Here is a 15,708-nt window from a genome sequence, read left to right as displayed (position 1 = left end):
TTAAAGGTAGATGTTAGGGATGTGGTTTACGGTCATTACGTAAAGTGCACACTTGTGAACACTAGGAGATTGGGTGTACATCTAGGTCAACCTGGTGGATCTCAGATCCTTGTTACAATGATCTGGCTAACATTGCTCAATCTACCCCATATCCAGAATCATCCGGATGTGAGGTTGGTGGATGCAAACACACATACCTTAAAGCTTAATATTACCACCTGACAAGTCATTATATTAAGCAATGCTGACAGCATGATGTACACAAACGGCTTGTGTAGCAAATCAACAATGTGAGACCAACGTTTGGTAAATGTTCTCTTTAAATGTTCATGTTCTGTTGGGTTTAAGACAGGTTACTGTCATGTCTGACATCACAAAGTCCCCACAATGAAATTGTCAAATGAATGGTATATTGAATTTTTTATCTTATTTTGCCTAATAAATGGTTTAAAACTACATCATTTGACTGGTTACATTTAATTGTCAATTCAACAATTCGAAAGAAAAACGAAAGCAAACTAAACTATTAGTAAATTGTTTACCAGAAAATCTTATTGCGTTCATTCATTCATGTTGTAAATATGAAATCTCTGAGACCCTAAAGAAATGTCAAATGTTTCATTGTATCCAGTAGTTAGCCATCACACTTTGACTGCTTTGTTTATAATAATTTTCGTAAGTATTAACATGATACCTTAATGTCTATTTTTAAACAATTAAAATGTTCTTGTGGTCTTTCTGTCTTGGAACCTATTTGACCTTTTTGTTACTCAAAAAAAGAAAGAACTTCCAAAGAAAACAAAGAATGAGGTAAACTGATAACTGAGCTTTAGCAGGTCCATTATTTAGCAACGCCTGAACAAGCGAGTTCAGGTCAGTTAAAACACTTACCAACCAGCATAAACAAGATCATAAATAAGCATCTCTGTGTGTGGCAAGGTGACAGCTTGTGTGTTTATATTGTGACTTGCTGAGCACCTCTGCTTATTTTTCACTACATCCACGAAGCAATACATGACGGCTTGTTCTTTGTAACTGCAGTGTGACTGTGGTAAAGATACTTTCTGGAGCCTGTCCAAACAAAGACCCCAAGAAACAAAACATGAGGGTTTAAAGCCAGTGAACCATGAAATAAACGCTAAAATAATAGTAGAACAGCAATAACAATAAGGCTAGAATGTGTGCTTTTGAAACACAGTGAATAAATAACACAATGTGATGAGCACATAATTCAGCAATCCAATGAACTGCAAATACAACAGACAGCAGGACTATTGTCCAATAAAGAAAGCATTTGAGGTTTAAATATAGAACCTTTTTATTTCCATTTAGAGTAAATAGTGTTGAAAATCTGAAATAAGGCTTCAATACGTACATAACGTTTGTATTTAAATAATAACACTTTACATGCCCAAATCCAGTGACAATGTCTTTTGTTTGCTTGTTGTGTTGTTACTCTTTTTTCATATTTTCCCTTGTAAGAAAAAGTTCAAGTATAAAAATCTTAACAGTGTAAAATTGCCCATCTGATGCATATTTAAAGCAATATAAGCACAGCATCCATCCTCGACATTGACAATACATTCTATTGTATGAAGCAGCATGTCCCTTAGATTTCGCCAGTATTTTTTTTTGTTCTAAATATGACAAGTATGACATGTAAATAACATGCCTGGAATAACAGGCCTGCAATAAAATAAATGTCATACGATAGGCATTAAACTAGCCAATATTTAATGTCACGTTCTAAAATTCCAAATGTATAGAAAGAAAAAAATAGATTTGTACAGTGCACATACAGAATTGTATCTTAAATAAGTCCTAGACCAACATTTTTGGTTGAGTTTGTTAATACTACAACTAAACCTACTCAATAACTTATAATAATATGCCATGAGATGAATACATTATATCCATACAGTACCGCATCCAAGTCTGTGGTCTTGGAGCGCAACATAAGTCAACTCAAAATAAATATCTTAAATAGCAGATGTCTCTTTAAATAGCATTACAAATGTAAGGCACACAAAGAACCCTCGCACGCACAGATTCGGATCCTTTTAGCTATAGTGCTGTTTTGTAACGAGTTGAAATACATAGACCTTATTAAGAAAAGACATGCTGGTGCTCGGTTATGTTTCTTAGTGAAGACCAGAGTTCGTTTCTCATTGGTGTCGACTGATAGCGGGCGAAAAGCTTGTGTTAAGCCCCTCCCTTTTCACATCTTTATCCAGCGACGGGTCTCTCTCAGAAAGATATCCGCTGGTGATGGAGAAGACGTGGGTGATATCGGGGGATCTACAGGTGGTCTTTTGCTCAAGTCTCCAGACCCTCTTGAACAGAAAGAGAGGGAGCTGTCGACAGAGCCAAAGCAGTTCCAAAATGGACCCAGGGATTAAACAGTGACAGGTCTACAAATGAGCACCAGTGATGTTTCCAGAGCGTTGTTTTTCCCCAAACACAGTAGTTTCTAACACTGAGCAAAGCCTTAAGCTTATTCTAACCTACATCATCATGTTAATGTGTGTGCGTATGTGTGCTTTCTCCCTCGCTCCCAGAGACATAACACTTAAATTTGTGTGTAACTGTGTACATGTTAGACCTTGTGTATTCGTAAGCATATAATACAATACGTCTTCGTCCTTTTGTCTTTTGAGATTCCTATCAAATTGTTCGATGCCCTTTCGTGGGGGAGCAATAGAGAAATTCTCGTATTCCTGTGCTTACGTCTGTCCCCTGCTTGCATTTGCATAGGTCAAGACGGGAGAGAAGAAAGGGGGACATTCAGCATCAGATAGATAAAAAGGTAGTTCACGACACATAAAACAGGCTAACACTGGATCTCTTCATTTCGCCACAGTTAGGTCTACGATCCCTGATTGGCAGAGTTTGTCTTTTCTAATTCGCTGAAAATCGCTCCATTTCCCTGATGATCAAAAACAAAATGCACTTGAGAAGACAAAACAAAAAGAGCCCTCAAATGAGAATAAATAGAAGGTTAGGGGCCCAGAATCGAAACACTGTGGGACCTTTCCAAGTGTCCTTCGAAGAATACGGTCGCCTACATTAATGACAGCATCAGGACTTTCCTCTACAATGCTCCTATACCACAGTGATTAGTCGCTGCAGACCTCTTTTCGCAATAAATATTCTACTCTAATATTAATTATGGTAATAAAGATAACATAATAAGGATAATGAAAATAGTAAAAAGCTAGATTCCGTCCTTTTCTGTGATTCTTTCCCGTTTTTGGTTTCATCACAGCAAGATGGAAAGCAGTGGAGTTCCCACCTCACTAATAATCTCTATCAATTGCCGTCCCCCTCCCGTATTTTCCTTCTCTTGTAGTCAACCCACAACCAGCAAATATTTTCTCCACCCTCCTCAACCTCTTCATCATCATCATCATCATCTAGTAGCAGTTGCTGGGCGTCGGCTCCCCGCGCATCTCCCGCCCGCTTCATTGGTTGCTATTGCATCCGTTCAGCTTGCAGCTGCTGGGGCTGGTACTGAGCGAATGCTGCAGCCGCGGCGGCAGATCCAGGTGCGGCGGCGGCCAGTGGCTGCTGCATGGCATAGCCATACCCGGCGGTCGCTACGTAGCCGGTTGCGGCGGGAGAGGCAGCATACGGGTACTGTTCGTATGCTGCAGCGGCAGCCGCAGTCGCAGCGCTGGCATACTGAGCGTAGGCTGCGCCGGTGTAATCGATGTAAGGCGAAGTAGCGGTGGTGGAGGCCGCCGCGGTTGGCTGGAGGTGAGGGATGACCATGCTGGGCTGCATGAAGGCCTGCGGGTAGACATAGTGAGTGGGGATCCTGCGAGAAACAAATACAACAACCTGTTAGCCGCGACAATGGAAACATTTCATGCACAAACACAGAGCAGAACCACAGCGCAGCCAAGCATCCCATTTCAACAGTAACACCAAGAAAATGCCTGCTAGTGAATATTAGAGGTATAAGGTTGCCAAAATAGACATCTCTCAGTAAAACAATGAGATTAGATTTATTTAATAAGTAATATGTTATTTTTACCCTTTAGTCATTTATGTGCCATCTTGTCTGCCATTGGTCAGCCAAACAGATACTCCCAACCCAATTTTACACTGTTGTTTGTGTCCTTAATCACAACACCCTCATGACATTCACTCACCCTTGTGTCCGTATTTTTATTTTTAGGAGATAATTCTTTCAATTCAACGTGAGAAGCACCCGCATTTGCTAAGGCAGACACTACGCTTAAAGTCATACGTGTCCTGCAGTGAGGCGGTGGGACAGCAGGACCCAGGAGAGTCCGAAAGGAGATGAGGAAAGCATTGTGAATATGTCAGAGCTACTTTGACAGCTGGACAGTTTTCAAAAAGGGACGCTGCTGGCTGTTTCCCCCTCCGCATTTAGACAATGAGCCTCAGGCAGGACAGCACACACAGAGGGGAGTTTTGATTAAATAAGCAATCAGGAACAATGAGCCCATTCTGCCTTTCATTACGTACCCCACTGCACTTTCCGAGGCCTTTTTACATATACTGTCTGCGTGTTAAACAGACGGATGAAAACGTTTAGTTCAGGGATGAAATGATACATTGAATGACCGCTAAACCGCTAAAGATGATACAATGTCAGGATATCGCTAAAATACAGAAGACTGAAAACTTGTGAGAACGGGTTCTCATAAAAAAGTCCCATGAATTAACATTTCGGTGATGACAAAAATCTTCTCTAAGAAACCAAGAATCTCTGCCCGTCTGAAAAAGATCTATTTTGCAGCAGGAATAAAAAAAAATCAATGTGTGCTGGTGGAAATACAAACGGCATCATTTAGCTTAGAGTCAAGATGCTGGATATGCCTGGAATTTGAGTGAATTGAGAGCAACATTTTTACTTGTCTAGGTTGGGGGAAGAAGTGAGAGAACGTTTCTATCATGGCAACCCTATTTCATCTGTCAAACCTAAGCACCTGACCACACCCAAACAAACTCCAAAACCTCTGCCCCAAATTTAAAAAGCATAAAACAGGCATCAAGAAAAAAAGGAGAGCAGTAAAACCACCAACATCAACTCATCAACCACTCACATACAGTAATGCCATAAATCAGAGTAAAATCTTTATTTTCTCACTCAGGTTAAGTCTTTCATAGATGCCTTTCTGGTCTGAGGTAACACAAAGGGCTGTGTTAAAACAGACCTATCGAACTAATAAATTACAAAGAATATATACAAAACATGAGATAGACAGACAGACAACATACACAGACAACCAATATTTGGCATCGAAATTAAGGGATTATTTTCATTGTTCTATAAAGTGCTTGGGTTAGAGCAAAGACATAGCTTTGATATGATTAGTTGAGCATATCTATTTTTTATGAATCTGCTCAGTGTTTATCTACCCTCGAAACACAGCTTAATGTTTGATGTGTCTGTTAAGAAGCTCTTCGTCACAGTTAGGCACATATAACTAAATCAGCAGGCTAAAAGCAATGTCGGGTCATGGAGGGATGACAAAGGTCTTGTGTAACCAGTTGATAAAGTTAAATAAAGTGCAGGGGACCGTTTATATGGCTCTAACAGTGTGAGTGACAGGGAGGGCTGGAAACTATTTTCTGCTCCACCTGCCATTCCACATGAGTTATTGTGGTGTTTTCCAAATGCAGGAACGTTTCACCTTTAACATCGATGGGCTCAACATGTTTTTCTAAAACAAAAGTGACAATTTGTACTCTTATGAGGAGTCATTTATAACAGCATATCCAAGTTCTGTTATTGGTCTTTTTCACTTTTTTATTACTTTTTATTACTTTAATTTCTACTGTATAGAAGAGAATTAGTTTTTTGTGATCTATGAATGAAATTACATTATAAAAACTATAGAAATACTAAACTTGTAAAGTAACTTGAGATCTCTTAAATGGAAATAAAAATAAGATTAAACAAACACAATAAATTATTGTAACTGGCCATAAATATATTAGTCTATCTAAGCTACTGCCAATTTGATGCAACTAAATATAGCCTGGTTTAGACTGGTCTTGCTTGGAAACAGACGTAACAAACACCTGTGGTCATCAGATGAAATTGCAGATAAACAGGTGCAAGAAAACAACTTCAGTACACTTACGTATCATATAGGGCTTGATCAAAAACGACGCGGGACACCTTGTTACCAACTGGACAGATTGGGATTATTTAACAGATACCTGACCTTATTACAAACTGAATTTGACTACTGACACGGTTTGGTTGTATTTGGCCCTTGAACAACACTCGACAACTGCCCCAAGGTCGAAGTAGGATGCCAATTAATTGACACACGGTTTCATAACTAATTTGGTCACAAATTCAGATCCAGTGTGGCACATGTTGGGCCTTGTGCAGGTTTATCTCGAACTAAATGTCAGAAGAAGACCAGCCCCTTAAGGCCGAGAGAGTGACCAGAGTCAAAGAGAAAGAGGGAGAATTGAAAGCAAGAGAGCTTTATGGGACTGCACTGTCAGCACTACAGCCTTTATGGGAAACAATGGTGAAGCTTGTTTTCCCCTAACGCCGCACGGGGCCATGTGACGAAGGCTCGCTCAGGGGGCTGTGGCATCCAGACATTTTTTTTGTCACAGCAGAGGACTCACAACACTGCAAACACATGCATGCATGTCACAGACACACATACACAAAAAAACACACACTCATTCACCCACCCACACTCATACAGACACAATGCGGAATCTTCGGAAACACTGAACGACTGCCATAAATGTTATTTTGCCCGTCAACACTGTATGTTGTCCAGTTGCCGTTCAAACCTTTTTCTAGGACTTTCTGCATTTAGAATGATACGGACTTCTTTCTTTTGTTAGACAGAATGTCTGGGCGGTTCTTTTCAATAAAACTAAAAAAATAAACAGACCATAAACGTATCATAAACATGGATATGTGTGGGTCACAGTATGTGACTTTCACAAACCCCAAACCACTTTTGCTGTATAGAAAAGATCTCCACTAACATTACGCAATTATCTGTATCTCAAATAAAAAAAATCATATTTGAAATGAAAGGACAAAATTTCTTTGTTTTGAATCGGACAATGATTTATCCCTTTAAATGTTTTTGCTTTCAGAATTAATACAGATGATCGGACATCATTAATACGAGAGAAACCACAGGACTCGGAGGATTCTGGATCCACTGCAGGATGCCTTATAGGGCTAGAGTAGAGAGACATAACAGCAAAGAGAGAAAGAGAGAGAGAGAGAGAGAGAGAGAGAGAGAGAGAGAGAGAGAGAGAAGGAGAGACACAATGGAGATGGGAGAGAACGGTAAAGGGTGAGTGTGTGTCAAACTCTCTGTGCTGTGAGTGTGACAGGACTCTCAATCAGTGAGCAAAATAAAACCGAAAAACGTGCAAGTTTGTAGTCGAGCTGTTGGTTTGGCGTGAAGAGGATTCAACAACGGCACACAAAACAAACGGCACTCACTCCAATAACAAGAAACACAAAAAAGGTGAAAGAAAACCAAAATAATCATCAAAAACACAAGCTCCGGCAATTAAAAACGTGAGGAAAACAAATGAAAAAGCAAACTACAAATCATACTTTGCTCTCTGGCAAAGTCATATTACTCCTCCACATCACGGAAATACAGCACCCAAAATCCAGCCTTATTTCTATCAAATTAAAAAAAGCACACAGTTAAGCTATCAACACCACTTCATAACGGTAAAAGGCACACACAACTCTATGTACTATTAAAAGTGAAAGTCCAAACCAAATTGAAACCAACATACATGCATCTGTAATCACCATTTCATGTGTTTTTGTGTGTTTGAGTCTACAGGTAGTGTAGCTACTGATCTGCACAAAGCTCTCAGAGCTATTCCTCAAACCACCAGTTATCTTAACCCAAATCGAGCCTGTCGGACCAGAGAAAGATAGACAACATTGAGTCAGGCTATGGTGTGCAGTCAAAGTGGTTCTTCCACACACACATGTATTGAGGAAGGGTTAGACATTCAGCATAAACATTGAATGTTGTGTCTATTCCCCTATTATTTCCCATTTAACTTGTTAATTTCATGAATGTAGACTTTAAACTGTTCAACACCGTCAAACTACCACTGAACATCAACATTTTGGGGATTTTGAAGGTGCAACTGTCACTCACCCGTATGGTCTCTGAATGAATGCAGGGTGAATTTGAGGAACACCAAAAGTAAAACCTGCAACAAAAACATTTAAAACAAGTTTAGATTACTAGAACTCTTTTTCACAAAACAACATTCTTATCCCAAAATCAACCTGCTAAAGACGGATGCGAGTTCATATTTCTAACACAACTACTTGTTTGTTGAATGCATTAAGAAAATCCCATTGTTACATTACTAACAACCTTTACGGTTTATCATTAATTTAGACTTTAAAAAACAGGCACAACCCCTGGGTAAACATCAGCACATGCACACACAATAAAACTACACAAGAGCCTGTGCTTAAAAGCAAACATATCTGTACTTCGTTTTCAACCCTGTTTGGTTTGCGTTTAGGAGTAACTGTGTCCAACAGGTTTACAGAGCTACAGTGCTGGCATCCAATGGTCTTCACTGATGATTATGATCTTTATATTCCATTTGCATATCGACACACGTATAAAAGCCTTACCTGGCTGCATCACCCGTGGCTTGGCTCCCAGATAAGCCAGGTTAACATTGGCCTTCCTGCCATCGATGATGGGGTTGGGGTCCTTGCAAGCTCTGTCTGCGGCAGATCGGTCTGCCATAGTAACCTAGTTTAGAATGGACAGTTTGAAGTAAAATGTAAAAAAATGATCTTGAAGAAACACACATATCCTTTTAATTTGAGCCAAAACAAGCTTCTAGACTCTGTTAGCTAACTCCATGGCAGATTTCAGATAATTCTTTGGACCAAATATTCATGACCTCTGTACCAAATGACTCTTTAAACACAAGACGCGGTGTATTATCCGGAGGCTGGAGAAAATCGATACAAACAGATATCACGCAAGCATTTTTCTAACAGGTTGTTTTGAAATCTGTTGGAGTCGTTTAACTTCTCGTGCGTGCGCTGTCAAAACTTAACAAGTTGCCTTGTTTACTCTGTGGCTGTGAAACGCTTATCAGGGTGCTTCTAGTCAAACTCGGCAGCTGAGCCAATATGGGCCTTCTAGTCTCCAAAAGCGCAGTTTAATGGGTTTGTATGCTTTGCGAATTGTTTTGTTACTTAACACGATATATCTCAAGATGTTTTCTGAAAATTAATAAATGAAGAAATTCTATAAAACAATTCCGATTTCATTTGATAAAGAATTATAGTAGGCACGATAAATGGAGATACTGTTGCGCATGGGTGCGTTTGCGTATCAAACTTATGAAAGCTTATTCTCGCCAGACCTGTTGCCATTTTAAATGTTGTGTCATGCTGTCAGACAGCAGTTGTGTGTGCCAAACGCCTGCGCTTGACAGCCCATAGCAAGAGAATTGGGAAAGAGGGGAATACTTACAAATCCATAACCCCTGGACTTTCCAGTCTGTCTGTCGGTAATCACCACAGCTTCTTCGATTTCCCCAAACACTTCAAAATATTTCCTAAGACTGGAATCCGTCGTATGGTACGGAAGACCGCCGACAAATATCTTGGTGTATGTGGTGTCCTTTTGGGTGGTATGCATCCTCACAAAAAGTGCAAAAAGAAAAAAGAAAAAAAACGACCAAACGTAGTGCAATGTTTTAGGCTTGATAATGCCTTGACCGCCCCTTCAATAACCCTTTAAAACAATCACTAGACGGCGCGCGCAAGCGAAGTTACCAAAGGCGACTTTTGAAAATATAAAACGCGCGTGGATGTGTTTAACGTGAGAGGTAGATTAATTTGCCGTCCTTTGGTAAGTAAAGTGAAGCGGATTGAGCCAAGGATCATCAGGTGGGTAGAGCTCCTCTTGCAAACTGACGTGACTTCTAAAAAGTGCGTGTGACCCGTTCCTAAAAGTGCCCGGTTAAACCACACCCAGAGCGCTTTGAGGGAGGTACGAGCGAAGCGCCCAAACGCCCACTACACGCGCTGAACAACAGCTGGAGAGCGCACAACGGGCATTTGTGTGCATTTGTGTGCCTTTGTTAAAGAACTGTACAGACATTTCATACAGTTGTCGTTGTTTCGGTAAATGCATGCACAGTTGTTGCCTGTACGAGAAGAGAGAAATAAAATGAAAAGTCCCATTCTATACGCAACACTTTATTGTCGGATTGAATAAAAACCAAAATGATAGACAGGTAGATTAACACAAAGTCATGCCAGAATATTTTATCAGTCATAGCGTGTCCGTTAGGACAGCTTGACATGTGGTGGTTAAAGGAGTTCTTTATGAAAGAAACACATGTTGTAGAGGACGGACGCTGTTCAAATGCTGTTTCATTGAAACTAAAAACTGGGAGAATGTCCGGACATGTTTCCAACGTTTCTTACTGCATCTCTGGATAAGTGTGTGCGTGCGTAAAAGCGCACATTGTACAGTCAACACATGTTTCTACTGCTTTAATATATCTGTTCATTTTTACACAATATAAATAATTTTATAAATTGATGGGTCAATTTTTACAAATTTTAAATTTAGACATAATCTGAAAGCTGAATAAATAAGCTTTCTATTGATATATGAGTTGTTAGAAAAGGACAATATCTGGCTGAGATACAACCATTTAGATATATGGAATCTGAGTGTGCAAAAAAATCCAAACATTACGAAAATTGCCTTTGAAGTTGTTAATCACAGGCACTGTGGAAGGCCATCCACTCACAAAAATAAAGTTTTTATATATTTAAGGTAGGAAATTTACGACATATCTTAATGGAACATGATCTTTACTTAATATCCTAATAATTTGGGGCATAAAAGAAAAATCGATAATTTTGACCCAAACAATGTATTTTTGTCTTTTACTAAAAATTTTCCCGTGCTACTTAAGACTGCTTTTGTGATCCAGGGTCACATATTAACATTTTTATGAATACATAAGGAATAGTGTGTTTTTTTATTTAAGGCTCCCAACTGTCATGATGTAAGCGTTTAACATTTTTATCAACTTGTAGATTTTTTTCCAATTTATTTAAATAGTCGTGCGGACTTCCATGAATTTTCAAATAGTACAACAATTCTATATAGTCCCTAATATGTGTAGATATTCAACAAGAATTAGAAAACATAAATCAGTTGTTTATGGTTCGAGAAGTGTATTTTATTTGCTGCTGTCTGGTTAAAAAAAACGTTTATTTCAAATAATTTACTGAATAGCATTTATTGACTAATATAGTTTAGTTTGGCTATAGTTTATTTTTTATACTACTTTGACATATGTGCTACATCTTTCCAACAAGAATTGCTGACGTCATTCCAGCCTCGTTTAGAATAAAAAGAACAGACAATCTTCTAGGCCTCCAAACAATTTGGAGGAATGTGATATGCCTCAGTAAATTATTAAGCATGGTTCTCATTTAGACCATACAACTTCCACAGCACTCAGGTGATGGAGTTTTTGTGGAACCTTGCAACCCGAGAACTAGTCTATGTGGTGTGACCTGCCAAGCCATGTGGAGATCCTGATGCCCATACACGGATAATTGAGGCTTTATATAAAAAATGTTAGGCTGCAACTGGATAGAGCATGTTCATGAGTCCACTGATTTATTCATGGAGGCACACACGCCCATTAAGCCAAGAGCTGAGGTGCTTGGAGGGAGATGTGGCTTTGTATTTCAACTGGATTACAAAAGAAGGCCTATCTTCTTTCAGGAGCCTGTCTCCGTTTACCTACAAGACGTTAACGTTTTGCAGTTTTCTGGACACCTATCAATGAGTCCGATGAATTTTCTATTCAAGTGAATGGAAATAAAATTGCTATGTCAGATGCAACCTCCATGTTTTAGCGCTAAATCTTTTCAGGATAATGCTTGGTTGTCTACACTGGGTCTGGGTTAGAGTAGTCTAACAAAAAGAACAGATTTTGGAGAGCACTCAACACAATCCACCTGTCAAACACAGTCAGTCATTCGGTTACACAAACACACATTTACTGCATTCAGAGGTCATTGGTTCGAGTGAACAGCTGAAAAACTCTGTGATGTATATCTACTCAAGCAGCTTTTAAAACTCTATAGACTTCTGTTCAGTTATTATTTATTAAAGGTCAGTCAAATTCTGATTGTGCAGTGCTTGTATTTTAATGTTTTAGGCTTTTATATATACTGCAATAAAAAGGCTGTCTGCCAAGAACCAATTTGGTGCGACTTTAAGTGCATTGAAAGAGGGGCAATTTTCAAATGTAACATAACAGGTGGGACCTGTCAGAATTTCAGTGCAGTCAAACGGGCAAATCACTGGCAGCTGTAACATCAGATACAAAGCACAGACACACAAACTCATCAAATGACAACATGTTTTGGTGCATAGTTTATATAATTAGCCAATTATAGTAAGCTTGGTTACAGAACACCCCCATAACTGTAAAGAGATAAACTAACATATAAAAGAGCCATCTTCGTATCATATAACAGAGGCCAAGATCCATGTATTTGCCTTATGAAAGGAAGGCGAATAGCGACACCTTGTGGCCTTTTTTGACATGAACGCAAAAACACGTTCTTAAAATATTGATTGACTGTCTCTTACGAAAACGTGTTTACTATAGTAAATGGGTAGTTAACATATTTTCGGCATATTGATTACAATTTAGATAACCGTTTGAAATGTTTTTGCAACAATTGCTATGCATGGTTAGGCTTAAACAATGGTTACTGTGGCAAAACCATGACTGATTTCTGAGTTTAACTATACTAACTGTTTTTTAGTTTATGTTGTCGACAACAATGGTTCAGTTTTAGTGTCATTAAAAACATTTATAAATTAATGTGAACAGATTTTACATAATAGCAACATATGCTAATATATCAATTTCATATAAGATGAAAAATTGAAAATTGAATAATGATTCTCCAACAAAACTCAATAAAATTCTGCATTGGGCATTCAAACAAGTATTATCCTTAATAAATTATGCATTATTTAGTTGTCTTGATGTTTAAACCAAGACACATGCGTTCTATTTTAATTCAATAAATAATAATGTACACAGAAAAAAATCCAATGTGCAAAATATTCTGCCTACAACGATACATGAGTAACTTGAATTTAGCATTTTTAGTTAAAGGCGTCAAATGTCTGTTTTGCATATACTGAACAAAATCAGCCTAAACATGTCTCTAACAAAGATTACTGGTCTCAAGTTTTTGGCCAAAATACGTAAATTTACAAAACTTTTTATTCTGAACAAGCAATATTGCAAGAGTTTGAAAGTTCCCAATATTATGTGCAATTCTGAGTTTCTTATTTGTATTTATTTTAAAGAAAGCATGACTTAATGAAAGCATGGCTTACTTTATGCTTTAATATTGTTTTTACTTTTTGTTATCTTTTGAGTTTAGAGTTCTTTTAATGAATGATGGTTTTTGATTACTGCCATGGTTGAGATATGTGTGTTCTAAGTTGAAGTATAAGTGGATGACATAATAGTATAAATGGTAAATATACACTCAACACAAACTGATTAAACAGTTATTAGATCAAAGTTTGGATCTGTTAGGAGCAGAAAACATTTTCAATTGAAATAAAAGACAAATACATTTGATTATTTTGATATTTAACAGATTAACTCAATGTACAGAATATTGCTGTAAATTTCAAATCTACAATGGCGGGATGATCTTCAACAGTCGAGATTGGGGTAGTGCGCAAAATGAATGATTCACACCTGTGGTAAGTAACTTATTACGTATTTTTTTTCCATATTTGGTAACTATCATACTGGTAACTTTATATAGAGGTATCTAAATTCGCGGTTCATATTGCTAACCCCGGATTCAACCTCCATCCGCGGGGACCGAAGGAGTCTTGCGGGGTTTCAGCAGCGCCGTCGCGGTAAGATTTCAAACATTCTCCGTCGCTATAGCACCTGAGGACAGAAGTTTTTCATGTTATTTAGAGTTTTTGTTCACACCAGGAGTGAAGGCGGTATGTGACGAGCTACAGTTCATTGTATTAGTAAGTTGACGGTTGTTTTTTTAATGTTGAACATCGCGCCCGCCGTAGACTCGGTAAAAGTTACATGCTTCGACAGTTGTGATACCACACTCGCTCGTGATTATTTTCTGGTGTAATTCAAATTTGCAAATGCAGTCATCCGTTAAATCGAGCGCCCAAATTAAAATGAGTCACCATAGCTTGAGGTAAGTTGATGTTCACGGAGGATAGTCCGGTAAAGTGATTAATGTACGTAACCATCTAGATATACAGTTTATGTATCGGAGGCCAGCTGAGAGCTTGAGCAAAAGACGTTAGCGACACCCTCATTGTATATCAGGCCTGTCTCCCAAATAGGACCGTTGGAGGGTGGGAGTGAGACCCGTTACAAAATACTAGTGTGACAATTTCTTGACCGTGACATCCCTAACGTTAGTTAGCTTACATTTCTGTATAAGTACGGTTTTAAGTGTAAGTTACTCTGTGTAATTTGCTTAGAGTTTGTTTGTAGAGTCACTTATACTAAAATGTAGTTTAAATGTAAAATGCTTAAAGATAATTGTATAGTCACTATTAACTATTACTATTGTCACATGTATAATTGTTTGTTTTAGGACACACTTTGCCATGCAGGCCACTGGATGCTGACTACTGAAGGTTAGGTTGTGTGTGACGGTGCTCAGCACAGCTTCATGTCTGGCCTTGTCACTCTGTTCATAACATGTTACATATTCAGGCTTGAGTACCAGGATGGGGCAAGCGTGTATCTTTGAGTCCAATGAAAGGTATTAATTGAACAACTTCCTTACCTGCTTTTTATAGATATGTTAATGTTATATACCTGTTAAGACCTTTAAAACAATATTTCTCAACGAGAGATGCATTTTTTTGGGGCTAATTATTTAGAAGTCTCCCATATTTAACACTAGCAAGCTGATGATTTAATTCATGTGTTTTAATATAATATATTTTGTACATTTAATATATAACATTTAGTTTTTCCTGACTCTTTGTAGATATTAATCCAGAGAGTGGAACAAGAAGAAGCGTCATCTAAAATGCCAGGATACAGAAGAAACAGGTTGCAGTGAACCCACATGTCGCCGCTCTTCTAAACACAATGATGAATATTCAGTGTAATCGATGAAAAGTAAGAAGCACACACACACACACACACACACACACACGCACACACACACACACAGATCTCATCATTGAATTACATCATTTTATTATTCTCTGACTGTATATGTTGTCCTCTGTTTTTCTCTGACTATAAATTGAATATCTAACATTATTCTCTTGTTTCGTTTCCATAGTTCCAGCTACTTGTTGTGCTCTGATGGATCAAGATGGTGACCGTTTTACAGACTCACTTGGGCCTTGTTTTGCAATGTTGTTTCATGATGGTAATGTTGGTTAACGTGTTGTTTAAACAGGAATGTTTAAAGAGCCATGTTGGATACTATGAAGTTGTTACTGAATAAAATTATTTCATGTACAACAACGTACACAATTTGTCTGTAATGTATTTTTGTATCAATTAAAAAAAAATAAACACTGTATATCCAGTATGCAAAACATACTGGATATACAGTGATTATGTATTTCTTCTAAATAAAGTTACTTA

General features: G+C 38.2%; 1 protein-coding gene and 1 long non-coding RNA gene across 2 annotated transcripts; one reads left to right on the top strand and one right to left on the bottom strand.

Moving 5' to 3' along the window:
- Nucleotides 1–1,293: 1,293 nt before the first annotated feature.
- Nucleotides 1,294–9,982, bottom strand: rbm24a (RNA binding motif protein 24a). Its single transcript, XM_056741548.1, has 4 exons — nucleotides 9,510–9,982; nucleotides 8,651–8,774; nucleotides 8,157–8,211; nucleotides 1,294–3,817 (listed from the first exon to the last, which is right to left on the bottom strand). Exons 1-4 carry the CDS (start codon nucleotides 9,675–9,677, stop codon nucleotides 3,472–3,474), a joined length of 693 nt encoding a protein of 230 aa, XP_056597526.1. The 5' UTR covers nucleotides 9,678–9,982; the 3' UTR covers nucleotides 1,294–3,471.
- A 3,730-nt stretch (nucleotides 9,983–13,712) lies between these two features.
- Nucleotides 13,713–15,533, top strand: LOC130415859 (uncharacterized). The gene is made up of 3 exons (XR_008905974.1): nucleotides 13,713–14,863; nucleotides 15,095–15,228; nucleotides 15,398–15,533. It is a non-coding gene; the product is annotated as an uncharacterized LOC130415859 (long non-coding RNA).
- Nucleotides 15,534–15,708: the final 175 nt, after the last annotated feature.

Source organism: Triplophysa dalaica, chromosome 25, assembly GCF_015846415.1.
Source record: "Triplophysa dalaica isolate WHDGS20190420 chromosome 25, ASM1584641v1, whole genome shotgun sequence".
NCBI lineage: Eukaryota > Metazoa > Chordata > Actinopteri > Cypriniformes > Nemacheilidae > Triplophysa > Triplophysa dalaica.
Note: the sequence above shows the minus strand (reverse complement) of the source record. Positions and strands in the feature narration are given on the sequence as shown.